General features: G+C 40.5%; 2 protein-coding genes across 2 annotated transcripts; both read left to right on the top strand.

Moving 5' to 3' along the window:
- The first annotated feature begins 955 nt into the window (after positions 1 to 955).
- On the top strand, positions 956 to 9,351 carry crk (v-crk avian sarcoma virus CT10 oncogene homolog). The gene is made up of 3 exons (XM_079166611.1): positions 956 to 1,430; positions 2,359 to 2,957; positions 6,533 to 9,351. Exons 1-3 carry the CDS (start codon positions 1,202 to 1,204, stop codon positions 6,668 to 6,670), a joined length of 966 nt encoding a protein of 321 aa, XP_079022737.1. The 5' UTR covers positions 956 to 1,201; the 3' UTR covers positions 6,671 to 9,351.
- Positions 9,352 to 10,495: 1,144 nt separating this feature from the next.
- On the top strand, positions 10,496 to 18,626 carry ywhae1 (tyrosine 3-monooxygenase/tryptophan 5-monooxygenase activation protein, epsilon polypeptide 1). The gene is made up of 6 exons (XM_079165952.1): positions 10,496 to 10,770; positions 13,651 to 13,850; positions 14,517 to 14,623; positions 15,220 to 15,426; positions 15,679 to 15,815; positions 17,448 to 18,626. Exons 1-6 carry the CDS (start codon positions 10,707 to 10,709, stop codon positions 17,498 to 17,500), a joined length of 768 nt encoding a protein of 255 aa, XP_079022078.1. The 5' UTR covers positions 10,496 to 10,706; the 3' UTR covers positions 17,501 to 18,626.
- The last annotated feature ends 260 nt before the right edge of the window (positions 18,627 to 18,886 follow it).

Genomic DNA, 18,886 nt, shown 5'->3' with positions numbered 1-18,886 from the left:
CTCGAACATAAGGTGGTGCAGGATCTTTACAACATATAATAACTTAATTGTGTCTGAATTAATAAATAGGTATAAACCATCAGGTCTGCAGTTATAAATGTTCGTAAGTAATTAAAAAGAGGTAAACACTATCAAGTTTGCAGGGGAAATGTTGTTTATACCATATTAGGATAAGGGTTGTTTTCTTCTTATTTAATGTTAATCCATTATTAGCTCGATTATATGTTGAGGACAAATGTTATGATGTTGACCATCGACCCACATGGATCTTGAAATATTTAAAGATTTAAAATAATATTTGTCTGACATCTAGTGGCTAAACTTACGAATTGCAACCAAGCCGTTTGTCTACCAGATTAAACGTGCAAGATACATAATATATATATATAAATCTATATATATATATATATATTGTATAGCTCCTAAATGTTTGTGTGAACAAAACGTTGAGTCCGTGTGTCATCAGCGTGATTACATCAATGCTGCTCTTAAATCTAGAAGCTTTATTTTCACAACAAACCACCAACATGAAGGACGAGACTATCAAGTTAAACAGAGTTAACACGAACAGGAAATGACTTCTGCTTCAAAATAAGAGCTTACAAATGTGTCACTTTTGAAAAAAGGTAAATGCACGCCTAAGTATTTGGTATTAAGTGACACAAATGTTATAGTAGAATGTGGTTCAATGTTATTGTTGTATTAGAACTTTATTTAATACTAATACGCTTGTATGATGAGTGATATATAATAGTGCGCCGCTCGAACCGGAAGTCTTACATCCAGCTTCTAACTTAGCTCGAAAGCTAGCGCGTCTGTGGCGCACACCATTTCTACGTCAGATCCGGTGGAGGAGTGAGGTCCTTTTTTTTTTTTTTTTCCCGTATCCGCCATTTCAGTTTTTTTGAAGTTAGTTGTCATCGGTCCGCTGGCTAGTAGCTGGAATTCTGTGGCTACAAAAATAAATAAATTAGAGCTAAATTCCCGCCATTAACCAGATAAGCGTGCTCGTTTTTTATTTCCGGGTTGCGGCTCTTGTGTCGGTTGCTTTTGATGTCCCAAACGGCTACAGCTGCGGGTGGTGTTGCCTGGTTACTAAACGTGCTCTTAAGGCGCTAAAGTTTTTTTTGTATGTAGTTGAAGGCCCGCCGGTCGAAAGCCTCGGCTTCAGGAGGGGCTTTTTGAAAAAACACACACAATCATGGCCGGGAATTTCGACGCGGAGGACCGCGGGAGCTGGTACTGGGGTCGGTTGAGCAGACAGGAGGCTGTGTCTCTGCTACAGGGTCAGAGGCACGGAGTGTTTCTGGTCCGGGACTCCATCACCAGCCCCGGGGACTACGTGCTGTCGGTGTCGGAGAACTCCAAAGTCTCGCATTACATCATCAACAGCATCAGCAACAACAACAACAACCGACAGTCCGGTCCAGGTGAGGAGGGGGGGGGGGGGGAGCTGGTTGTGGGCTCGGCTGGAAGGAGGTGTGAGGTGCTGATGGGACCGTTCTTGCATGACTTGCACCAAAAAGAGATGCGCAATAGAGCCCCTCATTCAACACTATGGAGAACAGACCCCAGCTCTGTCAGCACTAGAACTGCACCTCACTGTCCTCCACCTGTCTGTCTTGAATTTGCCGGTCTACCTGCATGCATGTCTCTTATTGTTGTTTAGCTGAGTCTCACTGACTTGTATCTATATATATCACACACTCTGCATGCTTTTATGTTTTGTGCCTCCTAAACGATGATACTACTTGTATTAATATTCTCACTTCTTTCATTGTTTATGCACGCTCTGTAAAGGGTCAATATTCTGTTTATAGGTTGACTTTGTAACATCTGCCTCTTTGGACTACAGATGAAAAATGGCCTCTTGGTGCATTTACAGCAATGTTTTTATTAATGTGTGTCTCTTATCAAATAAACTAATTAATAAATAACAGGAACAGGACACGCGTGTGTGGTCGTAGTTCTAGACTCTAGATGTTAAACTTTTACACATTTTGTGCACGTTTCTGTCACTTAAATGCATCATGGTGGCTGCTGGGAGTTTTTAAATGGCAGTGATTTCTTTAAGAAATGAGCCTAATATACTAGCTGAGCCTATTAGGTTGTAAATATTCAAGAAGTCCGTCTCAACGCCACGTTTCTCTTGGACTCTGTCCCTGCTTGTCTGCGCTGGAACACACATTATTACTGGAAGGAACAGAAAAAGAAAAAGAGCGAGGACATAAATGCAAAATAAGGAAACAAAAGTCTCTTCCTGGCCGTTCTGGAAAGCACCTCCGTGATGCTCGGTGACACAAATAGATTCAGATGTGACGGAACATGAAAGAACTTGTACCGCGTTGTCTTTTCCAGGTTTGGCCCAACCAAGGTTCCGTATCGGCGACCAGGAGTTCGAGGCCCTCCCTGCTCTGCTAGAGTTCTATAAGATCCACTACCTGGACACCACCACTCTAATAGAACCCATCAACAAGTCCAAACACACCTCCTTCATCAGGGTGGGCCCCGGTGGACCCCCGCCCGGCCTGGAGGACGAGTTCGTCCGGGCGCTTTTCGACTTCCCCGGCAACGACGAGGAGGACCTCCCGTTCAGGAAGGGCGACGTCCTCCGGGTGCTGGAGAAGCCGGAGGAGCAGTGGTGGAACGCCCAGAACTCTGAGGGCCGGGCCGGGATGATCCCGGTGCCGTACGTGGAGAAGTACCGGCCGGCGTCTCCGAGTTCGGCGGCGGCGGGTGGGGCCGGCGTACCGGGGGGGCCGCCGGGAGGAGCGGGGACGATTGGGAACTCCGACGGCTCCACCGCGGTGGCCCAGTCCGGAGCTCCGCTGCTGGGAGACCCGAGCCAGTACGCCCAGCCCACCCCTCTACCAAACCTCCAGAACGGACCCGTCTATGCCAGGGCCATTCAGAAGAGGGTCCCCAACGCCTACGACAAGACCGCCCTCGCCTTAGAGGTAAATATGGACTCAGTGTGTGTGTGTGTGTGTGTGTGTGTGGAGAACGATCTCGGACCAAGAAGGAGCTCAGATCCTCTCAAAAGAGCAAAGTGAAGCTTTGTTTATACTCACGCAGAAAATGATGCAATCACGGGACGAATAGTTTACTGATAAAAACACTATTCACACGTCTAGAGATTATACAAAGAAGGACAATTAGATGTTTTAGAAACAGGAAGTATTACGAATCTACATTTAATACCTGACTTGTGTCTTTACAGGGTTTGTATAAAGGTAATAAAGTAGTTTATGATTATGAGCTTACAGTTAATATCCCTCTATCATTGTAGAGGTTGGTTTATGGTCGTATCTCTGAGTTACACTCGTCTTTTCGAGTCCTCACAGTTCGTTTTGTTCGTCTGATGTTTCGTAGAATAAAGCAGCACGTCGAGTATAAACGCCGTTGAAGCTCGGATGTCGCTCGCTGTCTGCGGAGGCCTCGCGCTACGACAACACGCTCGATTTATAAACAAAGCTGGAAGAGGAATCGAGAGCGCAGCAGTTCTTCTACAGAATCTGGTCTCTTGTTGTCTCTGCTGCAGAGCTCAGTCCAGTAACGTTACAGTTAGCTTAGCATAAGTCTTTATTAACTCCCTGGCTTCCTCTTTCTGGACTAGAGAGAGAGAAATGATTATGAAGCTCTCGGTGGCCGGACTGTTCAAAGTGTCCGGAAGCGAGAGCGGGGCTCCCACGGAGCAGGTCGTTGAGTGTTTGGGGGGGGAGGAAATAGTTTGTGTTTTGGGAACAAGACCATTTCCTCTGGTCTCTGTGAAGCCTGGAGTCCAGCTGAGCCCGGAGCGGGACTAGAAGAACAGAGTATTCTCTTGTCTCTCTTGAAGATATTACTTCAACTCCATCCTCAAATCTTTACCTTTTTCTTTTCGTGGAGTCAAACCACAAGTCTGCTGCTTGGTTGATTTGTTTCTCTGCAGCTCTTTGGGTTGTTTATAAGTTCATAGACGGGAGGATCCTTTTTGTGTGAGCTGGTTTCTGGCACTCCCACCCGTGGTGTTGGCTGGTAGTGACTCAGCAAGGCGGCACTAGTGGACGGTTAATGATTAGCCCACGTTTCCTTCTACCCTCTGATGGCAGAGATCTCTCTTTTAGTTTCATTGTGCATCCTCTTAATAACACTCTCAAGTCCACGATGCTGGATGGATCCCTGCTTCAGGTGGTTGCATGTCGTTATAAAACTGGACTTAAAGGTGCTGAATTCGGAGCATTAATACAATACAAACCGCTGTAGTCTATGTGGATGTAGAGGAATAACGTCGACCCGAGCAGTTTGTGTGTTGTAATCGGAGCTTCTCTGTGCTTTGTTTACGTGGCCGGGCCGGCTAGCTAGTCGCCGTCGCTCTTCACTGCGATGTCCCGCGTAAACGTCCACCGTCCACTCGCTCTGTTTGCACTGTTGCCATTGTTAGCACTGTTAGCTTCTAGCTGACGCCATGTTGAGAGCCGTGTGGAGGCAATCCCTCAACCACGGATATGCTCTTAATTTTGAATTTAGCACTTTTAAACTTTTCTGTCTTCTTGAAGATCCCAGTCCATGAATATCGTTGATACATTTTAATTAATCCACTTCAGTCCAGGAGCAAAGGAGGGAGGCAGCTAACAGCATTAGCGATAAATTAGCGATAAATCGTATTATTTTCCTGATAAATCGTGTGTTTTATGAAATGTCACAAAAATTCTAAAACATATTGTCCATCACGTCTTGCTAAAGCTGAAGTCTTAAAACCACAGTTTTTTGTCCATACACCAATTCAAAACCCCAAAATATGTAATTTATAATCATAATAACCAGAGAAAGTCAGTAAATCTTCACATTTAAGAAGCTGGAAGTTCAACAGATCATAATTCATCTCTAAAATCTATTTTATATTCATGTGAAAACATCTCCTTCAAACTACTGGATTTATTCAAGTTTATCACCAAAACTACATTTTACAGATGACATGTGAACACATCATGATAACGTTATAATGTAGCTTCAGCCAGTACTCATGTTCACTGAGCAGAGCCTGAAGGCATCATGATGTAACTGAAGTGAACCTCCGTTGGTTAGCCGTTAGCGGTGCTGCTAACGTTACTAGCTCTCCTCTGATTGGTTGTTTACAATGAAACATGATCAGAGATCAGAGACTAGAAACACAAGTTCTACTGAGTCAGTACAACTTTATTTACACTCTGATGGTGAAATCATTAATCAGCACTAACAGTGTTGTGAACGAGTGACACAAAAAACGTGATCGCAAACTAAATATGTTTTGGGTTTTTGGACGTTAGACATCTAAACGCAGAGCCCTTTAACTTTAGGCTGAGCGACAATTCAATATGATGATTAATTAATGATAAAATCATACACAGTGACACAGTCACGTCGTCTAAATTGGGAATAACGAGCTCATACGAATTCAAATTTCTGAGAAAATCAGGTGTGAAATATTTTGAAGGAATCTCATTTGAAAGTGTGGTTTTGTTTTTACATCACACTTTAAAATAACTAATTTAAATGCAATTAGATTTTAAAAAACATATAATTTCACTTGAAGTTTAGCATTTTTTGCATGAATATTCTTAATAAAATGAGTAAATACTCAGTACTTCTAATCGATCTAGTATTTCATTCACACAGGAGCTAAACATTGGCTTTACCATGTGTTTATTTTACAGTAGAATATTTATTTAATTACCAGAAAACATAATATATTGTCATATTTATTGTTATCAAGATCAGAAATGACTTCTATCTACTCTTTTAAATGTTAAACATGCCTAAATTGTGTGCAGCTGCAGTAGGTGGATAAAAATAATCAAATGTAAGTTATTTCATCAGCAGCAGAACATGTTTTTATCTCATCATGCTGCCAGTTAAACATTTAACAGGAAGTTTGTCTTTACTGGTAACGAGGTCATCAAACATCGACCTTTGGAACCGTCCGTTAGTCGTTGTTTACTCAGGTTCATGACTCAGAGACAGACAGACAGGCAGACAGACAGGCAGACAGACTAACACCTGACAGTCGTATACGTCTCTGGTCGAGAGACCTGTCAATCACAGTAAGCCCCGCCCCTAAAGCATCCCCTTCTTTATGGTCTGTTTGACTCTAAATGGACCATCATTTACTAAATGAACATCATGCTGTATTGAAGAAGACTTGAAACTAGAGATTGAGACCATAAACTCATGTTTACAATGTTTACTGAGGTGATAAATCAAGAGAGAAGTAGAGTCATTTTCTCATAGACTTCTATACAACCAGAGGAGTCGCCCCTGGTGGACACTAGAGAGAATGCAGCTTTAAGATCTTTGAGACTTTAAAGTCTGCAGAATGTCAGAAAATAGTAAAAAAAAAAAAAAGCAGCAAATCATCATATCTGGGGAACATTAACAGCCGGATATTATGTCTGAAACAATAAATAAATTATCTGTCTCTCTTTCTCTCTCTCTCTGTCTCTGTCTCTCTAATAATACCATGTATAACACCTTATCTCTCCCTCCCTCCCTCCCTCCCTCCCTCCCTCCCCAGGTGGGTGACAGCGTGATGGTGACTAAAATCAACGTGAACGGTCAGTGGGAGGGTGAATGTAAAGGGAAGCGAGGCCACTTCCCCTTCACGCACGTCAAACTGGTGGACCAGCACAACGCCGAGGACGAGCTCAGCTGAGGGCGGACGGGTCAGGCCGCTACCTGGACTCTAGTATTATTATTACACCCTTCCTTCCTCACTCCTTACCTACCTCCCTTTCTCCTCCCATTCCACCCCCCCACGACCCTCACGTCTTCTCCGGGTTTGACAGTTTCAGAGAATCACTCGAGGACAAAACAAGCGTTGGACCGTTGTAACGCACACATCCTCTGAATAATCATGGCCGCCCTTCTTCACCACTTTCTCCGTCTGATATTCTCTACACAATCTGAAGCTGCTGTTTCGTTGTCGTGCTTTTTCATTTTCTTACCAAGCGTTGGGATGAGAACAGTGATCTTCCTCTGGGGAGTCTGTTCAGTAGATGTGAAGCTACCGCCAGCAGCCGATTAGCGTAGCTTAGCATTAAAGACTGGGGGAAAGTAGCTAGCCTAGCCCTGGGCTAACGAAACAGAACCCCACCTACCAGCACCTCTAAAGCTCACTAATTTAAAACGTTCCATCTTGTTTGTTTACTTCCTCGTAGAAAAGATGAAGATTCAGAGACTCAAATAATAACTAGCATTTGGACAGGGTCAGGCTAGCTCCCCCTCCCACTACTTCCAGGCTTTATGCTAAGCTAAGCTAATATATTTATTACAGAAAGACATTATCTAAGTCGACCAGACTATTCTTTTAATCCTGAGCTGATGATTTTTTTAGCACTAACTTGAAAATGTCAGCATTCATTTGTCTTCTCGGTGTGGATGTCTTTGTTCAGTGAATTAAAGACATATTAATAATAATAACACTAATATTTAACTCTAAAATGTAGCTGTTTTAAAGGATTTGTTGGAGTGAACAACGCTGAACATTTACGATGTTCTCTGGCTGTGTTTACCTCCTCAAAGCCACGGTTAGTAACCTAAAGAACACGAGCAAGAGAACGCTAGATTTTAAGAATCATGGTATGAATCAAAAAGCCGCTACGTTACAATGAACGTAGCAGCGCGAGCTCCAAAAGTTGCTAAATCTAGTAAGAAAGTCGTCAACGCTCCCGAAATCATCATAATTGTTATATTTTTTTAAATTACATTCTGGCCGAATAATAAAACGTTTGGACGAGGTTATTACAGTCCTGAGACAACTACAGATACCAGATTCATTGATCGCTGTACCAACCCCGGCTTTAAAGGTATGTGTTTACCTTTTACTATTGTCCTCGTTGGACATGAATGCAGCGTTGTTTCAAAGTTCAACCCAAGAAGACGAGAGAGTTCCTTTGTGTCCCCGAGAGAGAGAGATGAACGTCCTCCTGAAGGAGCAGATACCAAATATGAAACGGAGGAAAACGTAGAAGTGAAGAAGTGGAGATCAGCAGCTCGGAGGTCTCTGACCCGAGATGACTCTCTGTTGATGTGGAGATAAAAGACGACACTACTCTCCTCCCCTCCACCGACGAAACCAAGTCGTCTTTTGTAAGAAAGAAGAACGACGAGGAACATATTGTTATGAAATGATGTACCACGTGATTATCATTACATGCTAAGACATTTTCTTTTTGTAGTTTTCTTCACAGCTGATTTTGTCCGGTCTTCGATGTACACACTTTTTACTGATGCATGATGGGAAGGGAGCGATGATGCTCTCACTTCACCACATGTGTGTTCTCATTGTGTCTGTCGGCCATGTTTGTCCGTCTTCAGCTCACTGAATTTAAGAAGAACGGGTGTGACATCGTGTTCCTTTAATCCTCCGTGTGCTTCCTCTCTCTTCATCCTCTGCCTCTCTTTCATCAGCACATCTGGACTTTTTATTAATTATTATTTTTATCTACCTTTCTGCCGTGTCTTTTATTTGCCAAGTAGAACAAAGCAACATACGTTTGTTTTCTGTTGAATCTGTTGACAATCATGACATTGTGTCTCCAGCGCACCGTCTGTCCTCTAGGTGTCACTATAACCACATTCAGATCGAGGAGGACGTTCTGACGTTAAAGGAGATTCTTTTAACAGAACGCTCTTACACCACTCTTTATTTATCCTTGGTTTTCCTCCCACACGTTGATCTTTCAGCTTTTTATGTTTTCAAGTTGGCCACTTTCCAAATAATATTATTTAGTATTTAATGATGTGGTTAAGGGCGATATGGAGAAAACACGTGATCACTAAATATATATTTTGTTATTATAATGTTGATATTGTAGAGTTGACCGTCGGTGCTTCCACAACAGTTTCACACTAAGATGTTTAATAGTCATCAGTATTGTGGATGTAAAGAGTTAGAGGGTAAAGGGAAATAAAACAAGTCTTTATTTCACTGTACCGCAGCCTTCTAAACAAGGAAAACAGCCTAGAATCCCAGACGATATGTCAAGTTGTTAATACTTTAATGTATCTCCAGTCCTAACGTGGTCGACTTCAGATCATCTTCTCTCTCTCACACACTTCTCACAGCGACATGGAATCACCAATGAAACCACCAACAAGTATTTTATTTTATTTCAGTCGCCCTGCATGAAGTCATTCATTCATTCATTCATTCATTCATTCCCTCTCATGAGCACGAAGGCGTGGCAGAAAGATGACGGTGGAAATTGTGTTAACATCAAAAATGTGCCATTTTATTATAACACTATATTCTTTCAAGACAATTGAAATGACCTTTTTTATTTTCTGTAGCATGTAATGTGTTAATATACTAGTAAATAAAGTCAGACCCATGACAAATGATCTGTTAAATGTATTGACTTCTTAACAAACGTTTAGATGTTTTAACGCTTCGGTTCATTCATGCCGCACATGGCAGTTGCTTAGCTACAGAAATGATTTCCATTCATGTTACAGGGTTATTTTTAGTAACGCAGCGTGAAGCTGAATAACTAAAGAGTCAACGTACAGAAGGAATGTATAGAACTAGTTTTATATGTATGATTATGTTATACGCAGCACATTATAGCTAGAATACTGACATGAAATATGTTTGCTGTTGTGAAAACGTATCATGTAATATTGTAATTATATTCAAACACTAAAGGGAAAATGACTACAGGATTTAAATTACAATCACACAAACTGATGAAATTAATTGCTTATTTGTTATGCTAATTATGCAATTAATTAAGCTTTATTAAATATCCTTGCCATTTACTCAACTGTTAGTGGAAAAGGTTTTAATTGTCATAATAAAAATGTGGTAAATGAAATATATTATCAACTATAAAGCACTCATAAAGTAAATTGAGCAATTGTAATATAAATATATATTTTGTTAAGTATTTACATCAACCAGCACCCCAAACATTGAGGTAAATAGGATTTAATTTTGCTGCTTAAAGCAGTAAAAGTTACTTAAGTTAATTAGCAATGTGTCTTCCCAAAAAAATATATATATTATATTATTATATATATATATATATATATATATATAATGTTTTTTAAACAACAGAATAACTAAACCAACATGTGATATATAGAAAATAATAGTTAAATATATATTTATATATTTTATATATATATATATACCACACACATATATATATATAATATCAATATCAGTGTTTTAATATAAATACATATATTTATATTTAACTATTATTTTAAATACTTTGGTAACAGCACATGTTGGTTTAGTTTTTTTGTTTTAAAAAAAACGTTATCAGAATCACCTGATAAAAAAAGAAATGACAGTATATATAATTTACCAACTCATCAAGCGTAGTCAGTGTTTATTACTGTAAATTATCTCATGATTAAGCTCCTCTCTTTACAGATATTACATGTTTTACTGGGTGGTAGAAGAGGAGGAGGAGGAGGAGGTCTCAGAGCTGGTGATTCATGTGCGTATGTGTGCATCGCTCTGATGAGACCGGCCGCCATCTTTACTCCCATCAACACACAGCACATCGCTGCCGGTGGGGCGGAACACCACTCAATCGACCCACAGTTGATTTCTAGGAACCGCCGATTAGACCTGGCGCACCTCCACCACTACCACTACCATCACCGTTGTTTTCCACTAGAATAAATTACCGCTTTTGAATTCCGTTCGCCAACTCCAGCTGCACCGCGACACCACAATGGGAGAGCGAGAGGACCTAGTTTACCAGGCAAAGCTCGCCGAGCAGGCAGAGCGATATGACGGTAAGGACGCACTTATTTTCCCGGGGCTGGCGCGTGAGAGGGGGACATGTTCGCGTGAGCTAACGTTAGCTCACGTTAACACAGCAGTGCCCGGCTAACTAGTAAGAGGAGCTATTGCAGGCTAACGGCCGTCGTTGTTTCAGCTCAACAATACATTGACATGGCAGTTGGCCTTTGGATTTGGGGGGGAATTATTATTAAATATAATTTTAAATATTTAAAACAGTAGATTTCATAAAGCCCCTGTGTTTTTTTAGAAGAAATAAAAATGTACGGATGGTGGCTAACGTGTAGCGAAGGCGGGCCCATAACAAAATGGCGGATGACTGGAGCGTCAACTGTCAGCACCATGCTAACGATATATTAGCTTAACGTTTGAGCTACTGGGTCCGGTTATAGCTACTAGAAGCTAACACCCCAGTGTCATGACACTGTTATTTCTATGTATAATTATTTTGTACAATAATAATAATTTTGCACATTAATAATCCCCATTTCCGGTACACTCTCTGTCACACCTTTAAGGGCCTTGTATGAGGCTGTTTTTAGACTGGCTGTCGTCGCCACTGGTTAATACGTTGCCCAGTAACGTTAGAGTGCATGTGCCATGACTCACTCAGTGTATTTACAGAGTACTTTATGGGCTACTGGATTATAGTGGTACCCTCACTGGAATGTAGTACAATTCATTCTGGGTTTTTATTTTATTTTTGCTGCAATAGGTCATCAAATATATATTACACACATATATATATATATATATATATATATATATATATATATATATATATATATATATATATATATATATATATATATATATATAAAATGATCGAAAATAATATATTAATATATTTTAAAAATGTATACGTGATGTATAGAAAATAATATATACATATATATTACACACGTAAATATATATTATATATATATATATATTTTTTTAAAGACTAACGTTAAATATATATATGTTACACACATATATTATGTATACAAAGTACTGAAAATAATATATGTACTTGTTTTAAACAGAATAACTAAACAAACATGTGATAGAAAATAATAGTTAAATATATATGTCGGTGAAAAGACAAATTGATATAGTAGATGGGGGGGAGTCATATACATTAGCTATTTATATACTAATGTAATAATAACTTTTTTTATATAGCACCTTTTTAAAAACAGAGTTTACAAAGTGCTTTGACGGACAAAAGGCAACAATAACAGAAAGCTCAGTGAGACAGTTGATACGATACAAATTATATAAAAATAAATTATATATATATATATATATTTAGTAAAATAATTTAGGGAATACAGATTAGAAATAGCTTTTTGGCTAACTCTGGCGCATTTACAGAAAAAGTAAAAGTGCTGTAAAAGTGTTTTAAGAAGTGATTTAAAAGAGATTAGTACATCAGTCACTCTCTAGTCTGCACGTTTTAACCCGTAAACACATTATTTTAAAGAGTTAACACCCTGCCAGCTTCAGTGCTGCCACACAAACATACATTAACCTGAGAAGTACAAAAGCTTCAAACAGTGAGATCTAATTGTCCTCATAGGGCTCATAATGTCCTTTTATTTCTTATAATGAAGACATCTTACATTTACCAGGGAGTTTACTTCATTGGTTAAGCTGCATTTGAGTTGTGTTTAGTTGATGCTAGAGAGGCTTTGTGAATCCGGTCCAAACCATTCTGCCACTACAAGACCGTGTGCAAAACGTTACATAGAAAACATCTGTAACGCTTGCACTCTTCACAATAGTTCAAACAAAAGATCTCGTAGCGAGGTGGGCTGTAACGTGACGGTGGAAACAAAACAATACACATAATCTCTTAAATACCAGCTGTGTTTTACGTACATCGTCCATCAATCAACAGTCATTAATACAAACGTTCTCACAACACATTTAAGAGATGTTCCAATGTCATTTTTACCTGAACGTGCCCATTGATACCGAGTACCAACACCAGAAAATGCTAAACGTATCACAATTCCTTCTCTAATATCTATTTTACATTAAATATAATATATAAAAACATCTGTATTTAATCGTTTGTCACCAAAAACGAGATTTAACAAGATCACATTTGTACACGACGTTATAATGAACCGTCCAATACTCGTTTTTTTACTGAATGGAGCTTGAACGCCTCATAATGTAACTCAATGTAACCTCCGTACATTAGCTGTTAGCTCCTTTGTTTAGCCCCTGACAGCTAGCATTGACTAGCTCTGTGTTTAACCACAGGTGCGTAGCACTAGTTTGCACATGTGCAGCAGCGACCGGCTAGCGAGCGTCATATGTTGTTCCTTTTGTAGCGTAAGTTACCGTATAAATTAAATAATGTGATATCTGTGCACGGACTCACATACTCTCTCCATTAGTTACTATTGGAACAAGTGGCTGAAGTCCTACTTAAAATACATCTTTTGAAGGTTGAGGTGTGCGCCATGGGGGCCGCATTGCACCCCCTAAGCTACTGACTTGTGTGTATTTGTGTTTGTTGGGTTGTTGCCAATGAATAGATGGACGTTTAGCTCCTCAACATGCACTCTAAACAACCTCTGTCACTTCACGGTCACACCTGACTTGCATATTCTGTAAGCTGTAAATTATTATCTAATTCACACATGATGCTTTCAGACCAACCGAGAAATGTCACATATTGGTGGTTACCATCCGAATCTGTGCCAGGTGGAGGTGCTATGTCACAGCATGGTCATTTAATTGATTTAAAAGACGTAAGACATCAAATCTCGTTCGTCAGACAACAGGAGTCCTCAGAAGATTTGACAGCTAGTCGTATTCTCAAGATGTAATTAATATAATATTCAAGTTCTCACAGGTGAAATGTGTCTCCTCCACAGAGATGGTGGTGTCTATGAAGAACGTGGCCGGCATGGACGTGGAGCTCACAGTGGAGGAGAGGAACCTCCTATCGGTGGCCTACAAGAACGTGATCGGAGCTCGGAGAGCCTCCTGGAGGATAATCAGCAGCATCGAGCAGAGGGAGGAGAGCAAGGGCGTGGAGGAGAAACTGAAGATGATCCGGGAATACCGGCAAACGGTAAAGGGCCAGGATGTCACTTCACTCCCAAAAGCAAGCTCAGCATTTGTATTTAGACGGTGGTCTGTAAGGAGCACATTGTCCCAAATACATCGTCTCAGATTTTGCCGCGCTAATGTGAGATCACAGTGCTCATATTAAATATTACACACCATAAGCAGCTACTGGACACGTGCATCTGAGTCACAGTTTGGCAAAGACCTCCGCTCTGTCTGGCCTTTATGAAGGAGAAGTACGAGTGGGTTATTAATGCTGCAGTCAAATGACCTGATGGGAGTCTGAGTCAGCTAATCCTGCTGTGGTCCCTTCGTGTCTTCTGTTGTTCCTTCATGTCTTCTGTGGTCCCTTCGTGTCTTTCTGTGGTTCCTTCGTGTCTTCTTCTGTTCCTTCGTGTCTTCTGATGTTCCTTCGCGTCTTCTTTTGTACTTTCGTGTCTTCTGATGTTCCTTCGTGTCTTCTGTGGTTCCTTCGTGTCTTCTGTGGTTCCTTCGTGTCTTCTTCTGTGGTTCCTTCGTGTCTTTCGTGGTTCCTTCGTGTCTTCTGTGGTTCCTTCGTGTCTTTCTGTGGTTCCTTCTTGTAACGATATCTCACGCAGCCCTTTAAATAAAATGATCAACATGTATTTGCTGTGGAATTGTTGTCTTCATTTTGTTTGTTTGTTGGTAGGTGGAGAAGGAGCTGAAGACGATCTGTGGTGATATTCTGGATGCACTGGACAGACACCTACTGCCCTCTGCTGTCATGGGAGAGTCGAAGGTCTTCTACAACAAAATGTAAGAGCTCTGTGGTCTGAATGTAACGCAGCAGTGGAGTAAATAAGCAGTATGTAGTCGTATAGTTAGTTATGGAGAATTGAGAGGTAGATTACAGACAGCAACGGTCAGGGAGTTAGACAAAGTATCTCAAGGAAACAATGGAAATATCAAGGAGGTTCACAAATGGGACACTTTTTAGAAATAACCCATAGACTCTGGTAGAGACCTGTCAATCACCGTGTAGCCCCGCCCCTAAAGCATCCCCTGCTTTATGGTCTGTTTGACTCTAAATGGACCATCATTTACTAAATGAACATCATGCTGCATTGAAGAAGACTTGAAACTAGAGATTGAGACCATAAACTCATGTTTACAATGTTTACTGAGGTAATAAATCAAGAGAGAAGTAGAGTCATTTTCTCATAGACTTCTATACAACCAGAGGAGTCGCCCCCTGGTGGACAGTAGAGAGAATGCAGCTTTAAGACACTTGCTCATCGGCTTCACTCAGTAGAACCGGAGGTTGCATAAATATAATTAACTTGTAATGTTATCATACGCTTGATGTTTATTTTGTGGCCATTTTTGTTTGTTTTTCCTCCCCTAATTCCCAGGAAGGGAGACTACCACAGGTACCTGGCAGAGTTTGCCACCGGCAACCACAGAAAGGAGGCGGCGGAGAACAGCCTGGTGGCGTACAAAACGGCCACCGACCTCGCCATGCTGGAGCTCCCGCCCACGCACCCCATCCGCCTCGGCCTCGCCCTCAACTTCTCCGTCTTCTACTACGAGATCTTAAACTCCCCCGACCGCGCCTGCAGGTTACTGTTGCTCTCGTGTTTATCTTTAGAGGAGAGGATCCTCCTTTATTTACTTTGCAACTTCCAAATGTGATCCTTTTGTAAGGGATTTATATATATATATATATATATATATATATATATATATATATATATATATATATATATATATATATATATATATATATATATATATATAAATTTCCAACTTCATTTAAAGATGCTGCTTTAAATCTTAACCATTGATTAACGTGTTAATGTGTGTTTTCTCAGGTTGGCAAAGGCTGCGTTTGACGACGCCATCGCAGAACTGGACACACTGAATGAAGACAGCTACAAGGACTCCACACTCATCATGCAGTTGTTACGTGATAACCTGACACTATGGACTTCAGACATGCAGGGAGAAGGTAAGAGTCACAATACTCCCTGTTCCTGTTCTCCACGGCTAGACGCCGACTCGCTCGTCTCCTCCTTACCTTCCTAAAACCTTTCTGCACACAGTTTTTTTTTTTGTTTTTTTTAACTTGAAGTCAGTTTTTATTTGTCCCCAAATACAAAGTTTAATTTATTAGTGATTATCAAATAATAATAAAGTCTGAAGTTAGTTTTCGTGGTTTGTCTGCTGTGAATGGAGGACGCACTTATATTCATTAAAGACGGTTCATTCATCGGATGAATCATTTTATTCAGATTGAGAGTATTTGTTTTGTGTGAGACGACGTCGGAATTAATTCAAAAACCTCAGAGGAAGCTATGAATATTTATTAAATAAAGACATCCGGTACCAGTGTGAGCCCGAGAAGTTCCCTCTGTGTTCTGCTGCTGCTGCAGAACGAGCACTTTAAAGAGAGAGTCTGGTTGTTGAAGGTCAGTCGGCCCAAAGTTAAGCCAGGATTTAAAAAGCCACTCTTGACGTCAGCCGAAGTCTCCAGGACCCGGATCCTGGGAGTGGTTTAATGATGACATGACTCACCTGTCGTTTGGCTGGATTCTGCATTAACTTGTTGGTAACCGGCCGTGGTCTTTGATCTTCCAACCAGAAGCCGTTCAAACAGGGTTTCTGGAGATGAGTTTGACTTCTGTTCCCTCAGAGTGTGTTTAGATCATGTGAACACATGAAGCTCCTGGTTAGGACGGTGGGGAGGACGTGTGCTGTGAGGGTTTACAAACATACTTTAGTGGCGTTGAATATCTGCAGAGCGCTCACATTGATCTGGAGCTCTACCGAATAGTCGGAAACTTCTTTCATACCGTTGACATATCTGTTGTCGTTTATCCTTTGAACAGTGTTCCTCCTGCTGGTGAAGCTGGTAAATGAGTGACTTCTGTAAAGTTCTACTTTGACCTTTTAACGGCAGACGACTGAGAGTCTGGACCGACTGCAGTGAGCGTCTCACTACAGTCTGTCCTTTAACTTCTACATAATGGCCTTTATATTTATTTATATTATAGATTAAGTGTGTGTGCTCATTCATAATAATATTAGTAATAATCCACATTTACAAGGTGGTTCTCATATTTATGGAGCCGAGCGTTTTCCACAAATCTGTCCTGCAAGTATTTCAGAATAAAAGCCTTAAATGAAATCATCCTGTCTGCAGGAAAATAGCTAGAATGCATTTTATTTTTAAATGAGAACAGGAAGTGCTCAAAGATATTCATCTTCTGTTCATGTCAGTGACACATTCTCCAGATATAGACGTTAAAACTGTAATTATGTTGCTCTATGATGTCAATAAACACAGTTTTTAAAAGCAGGCCTTTTAACTTGTAAAGGAGTATTTTATACTGTGTCGCTGCTTTTACTTCAGTAAAAAGCTTTTGAATACTTGTGTTCACCGGTATCCGTAAATAAGATCCTCTGACGGCAAAAGACGGGTCAGAAAATACAACATGAAACTAAATCGATGACATGGAGCCCGATGCTAAGCTAACGAAAACAGGATCATTAGTCCCCCAAAATGCAGCGCACTGGCCCTTTAAGAACGGGAACCTTGTTGGTGAATAAGACGCTTTGTTTTTTTCTTCCTCTTCACCAGGTGAAGAACAAAACAAAGAGACGCTGCAGGACGTTGAGGACGAGGCTCAGTGAGACGACGACGACGACGACACCACCAACAGCCAACAACTTGAGACCCCCCCCACCTCCACCCTTCCTCGCCTCCTCCCCTCCACCCTTCCTCCGCTCCCTCCTTTCCTTTTTTTCCTTTCTTCCACCTCTGCAGCTCCGTGAAACCCAGCAGGGCCACAAGGAGCCAACAAGTTTTATTTTCCTCTTCTTTTTTATTTTTATATATTAGCCCTTACATCATTCAAGTAAATAGCACTTAATTGAGACAGGAAATACAATGTTAGAAAGTCAAAGATAAACAAAGAGAGTCCCGGGTTGTTTTCGTGTTGTTTTGTTGTCCTGGTACAAGCGGTTCTGAAATCTTTTGTTTTCATTATTGTGTTTTTTTTTTTGTTGCTTTTTTTCTCCATATTTTTATCAGTTGCTGGATGTATTGAGAATCTTTTCTTAATGTAATTACAGAAATTAACTTTTATTACTGATAATGTTGACTATTAGTTATGGGAGCTGTTTTATCTGTTTTAGTGAAATGTCATGCGAATCATTTTATTGTTTTGTTTGTTTTTTTGTGTTTTGGGGGGGCAATTTGGAAAACTACAAGTGCCCTTTTTTTGTTAACTTAGGTTTTTCAGAGGAAGTTGGCAAAGTTCTCGATATCCAGGTGGAGCAAAGAAGTGCTTAACTTTTACACCATAGTGGTTCTGTTGTCATGTTCCTGTAGTCGTCCTTGGACTGTACGTTGTGCTGAAATACTGTAACTGTAAACACATGCTGAATCTATGAAGGTTGACTTATCCATAAATTGGTGGTTTTAATTAAATGAATAAAAAGACGAGTCTCGGTTTTGGCCCCGCCTCCTCGAAACGGAGAGAACCCTAAAATTGGCAGGAGTGTCAGTGCTTGCATGAGTTAACACATTTTCCTTCTTTCTTTCTGCTGCTTCTCCCCTACTTTACTAAAGCTCCTCTGAGTTCAAAGGGTTTCTTTCTTTGTTTCTCCTCTTTTTGTTTCTTTTTGCTTCATTATGTGTAACTTGGAGCTGATTTGTACTACTGGATATCTGACTGGAGCCACAGACAGGGAATCTGTATTGTTCTTACTGAAACACAGCATGGAATTAACATTAAACAATCTAAATTAAACGTTACGAACTGAGTCGTTGTGTTTATTATATTGTTTGATGAAAGCTGCTTCAAGGAACTTTAATTCTGTGTTGATTCTGGCGCCCCTTGTGGACTAAAGTGGTAGTGTTTCATAGCACCAGAGTCTCTTTAGAAAAGTATTGTATTTTGCACATTGAACCAGAAAACCATACTGGTATACTACCTGGTACTGGGATATCTTTGGCGTCAGATGGTAATTTGATGAAAAACAACTACACATTTAAATATAATAATTACGGTTTTA

Source organism: Pholis gunnellus, assembly GCF_910591455.1.
Source record: "Pholis gunnellus genome assembly, chromosome: 9".
In the NCBI taxonomy this organism is placed as follows: Eukaryota; Metazoa; Chordata; class Actinopteri; order Perciformes; family Pholidae; genus Pholis; species Pholis gunnellus.
The sequence above is the reverse complement of the archived record's forward strand: the minus strand, read 5'-3'. Positions and strand labels throughout refer to the sequence as shown.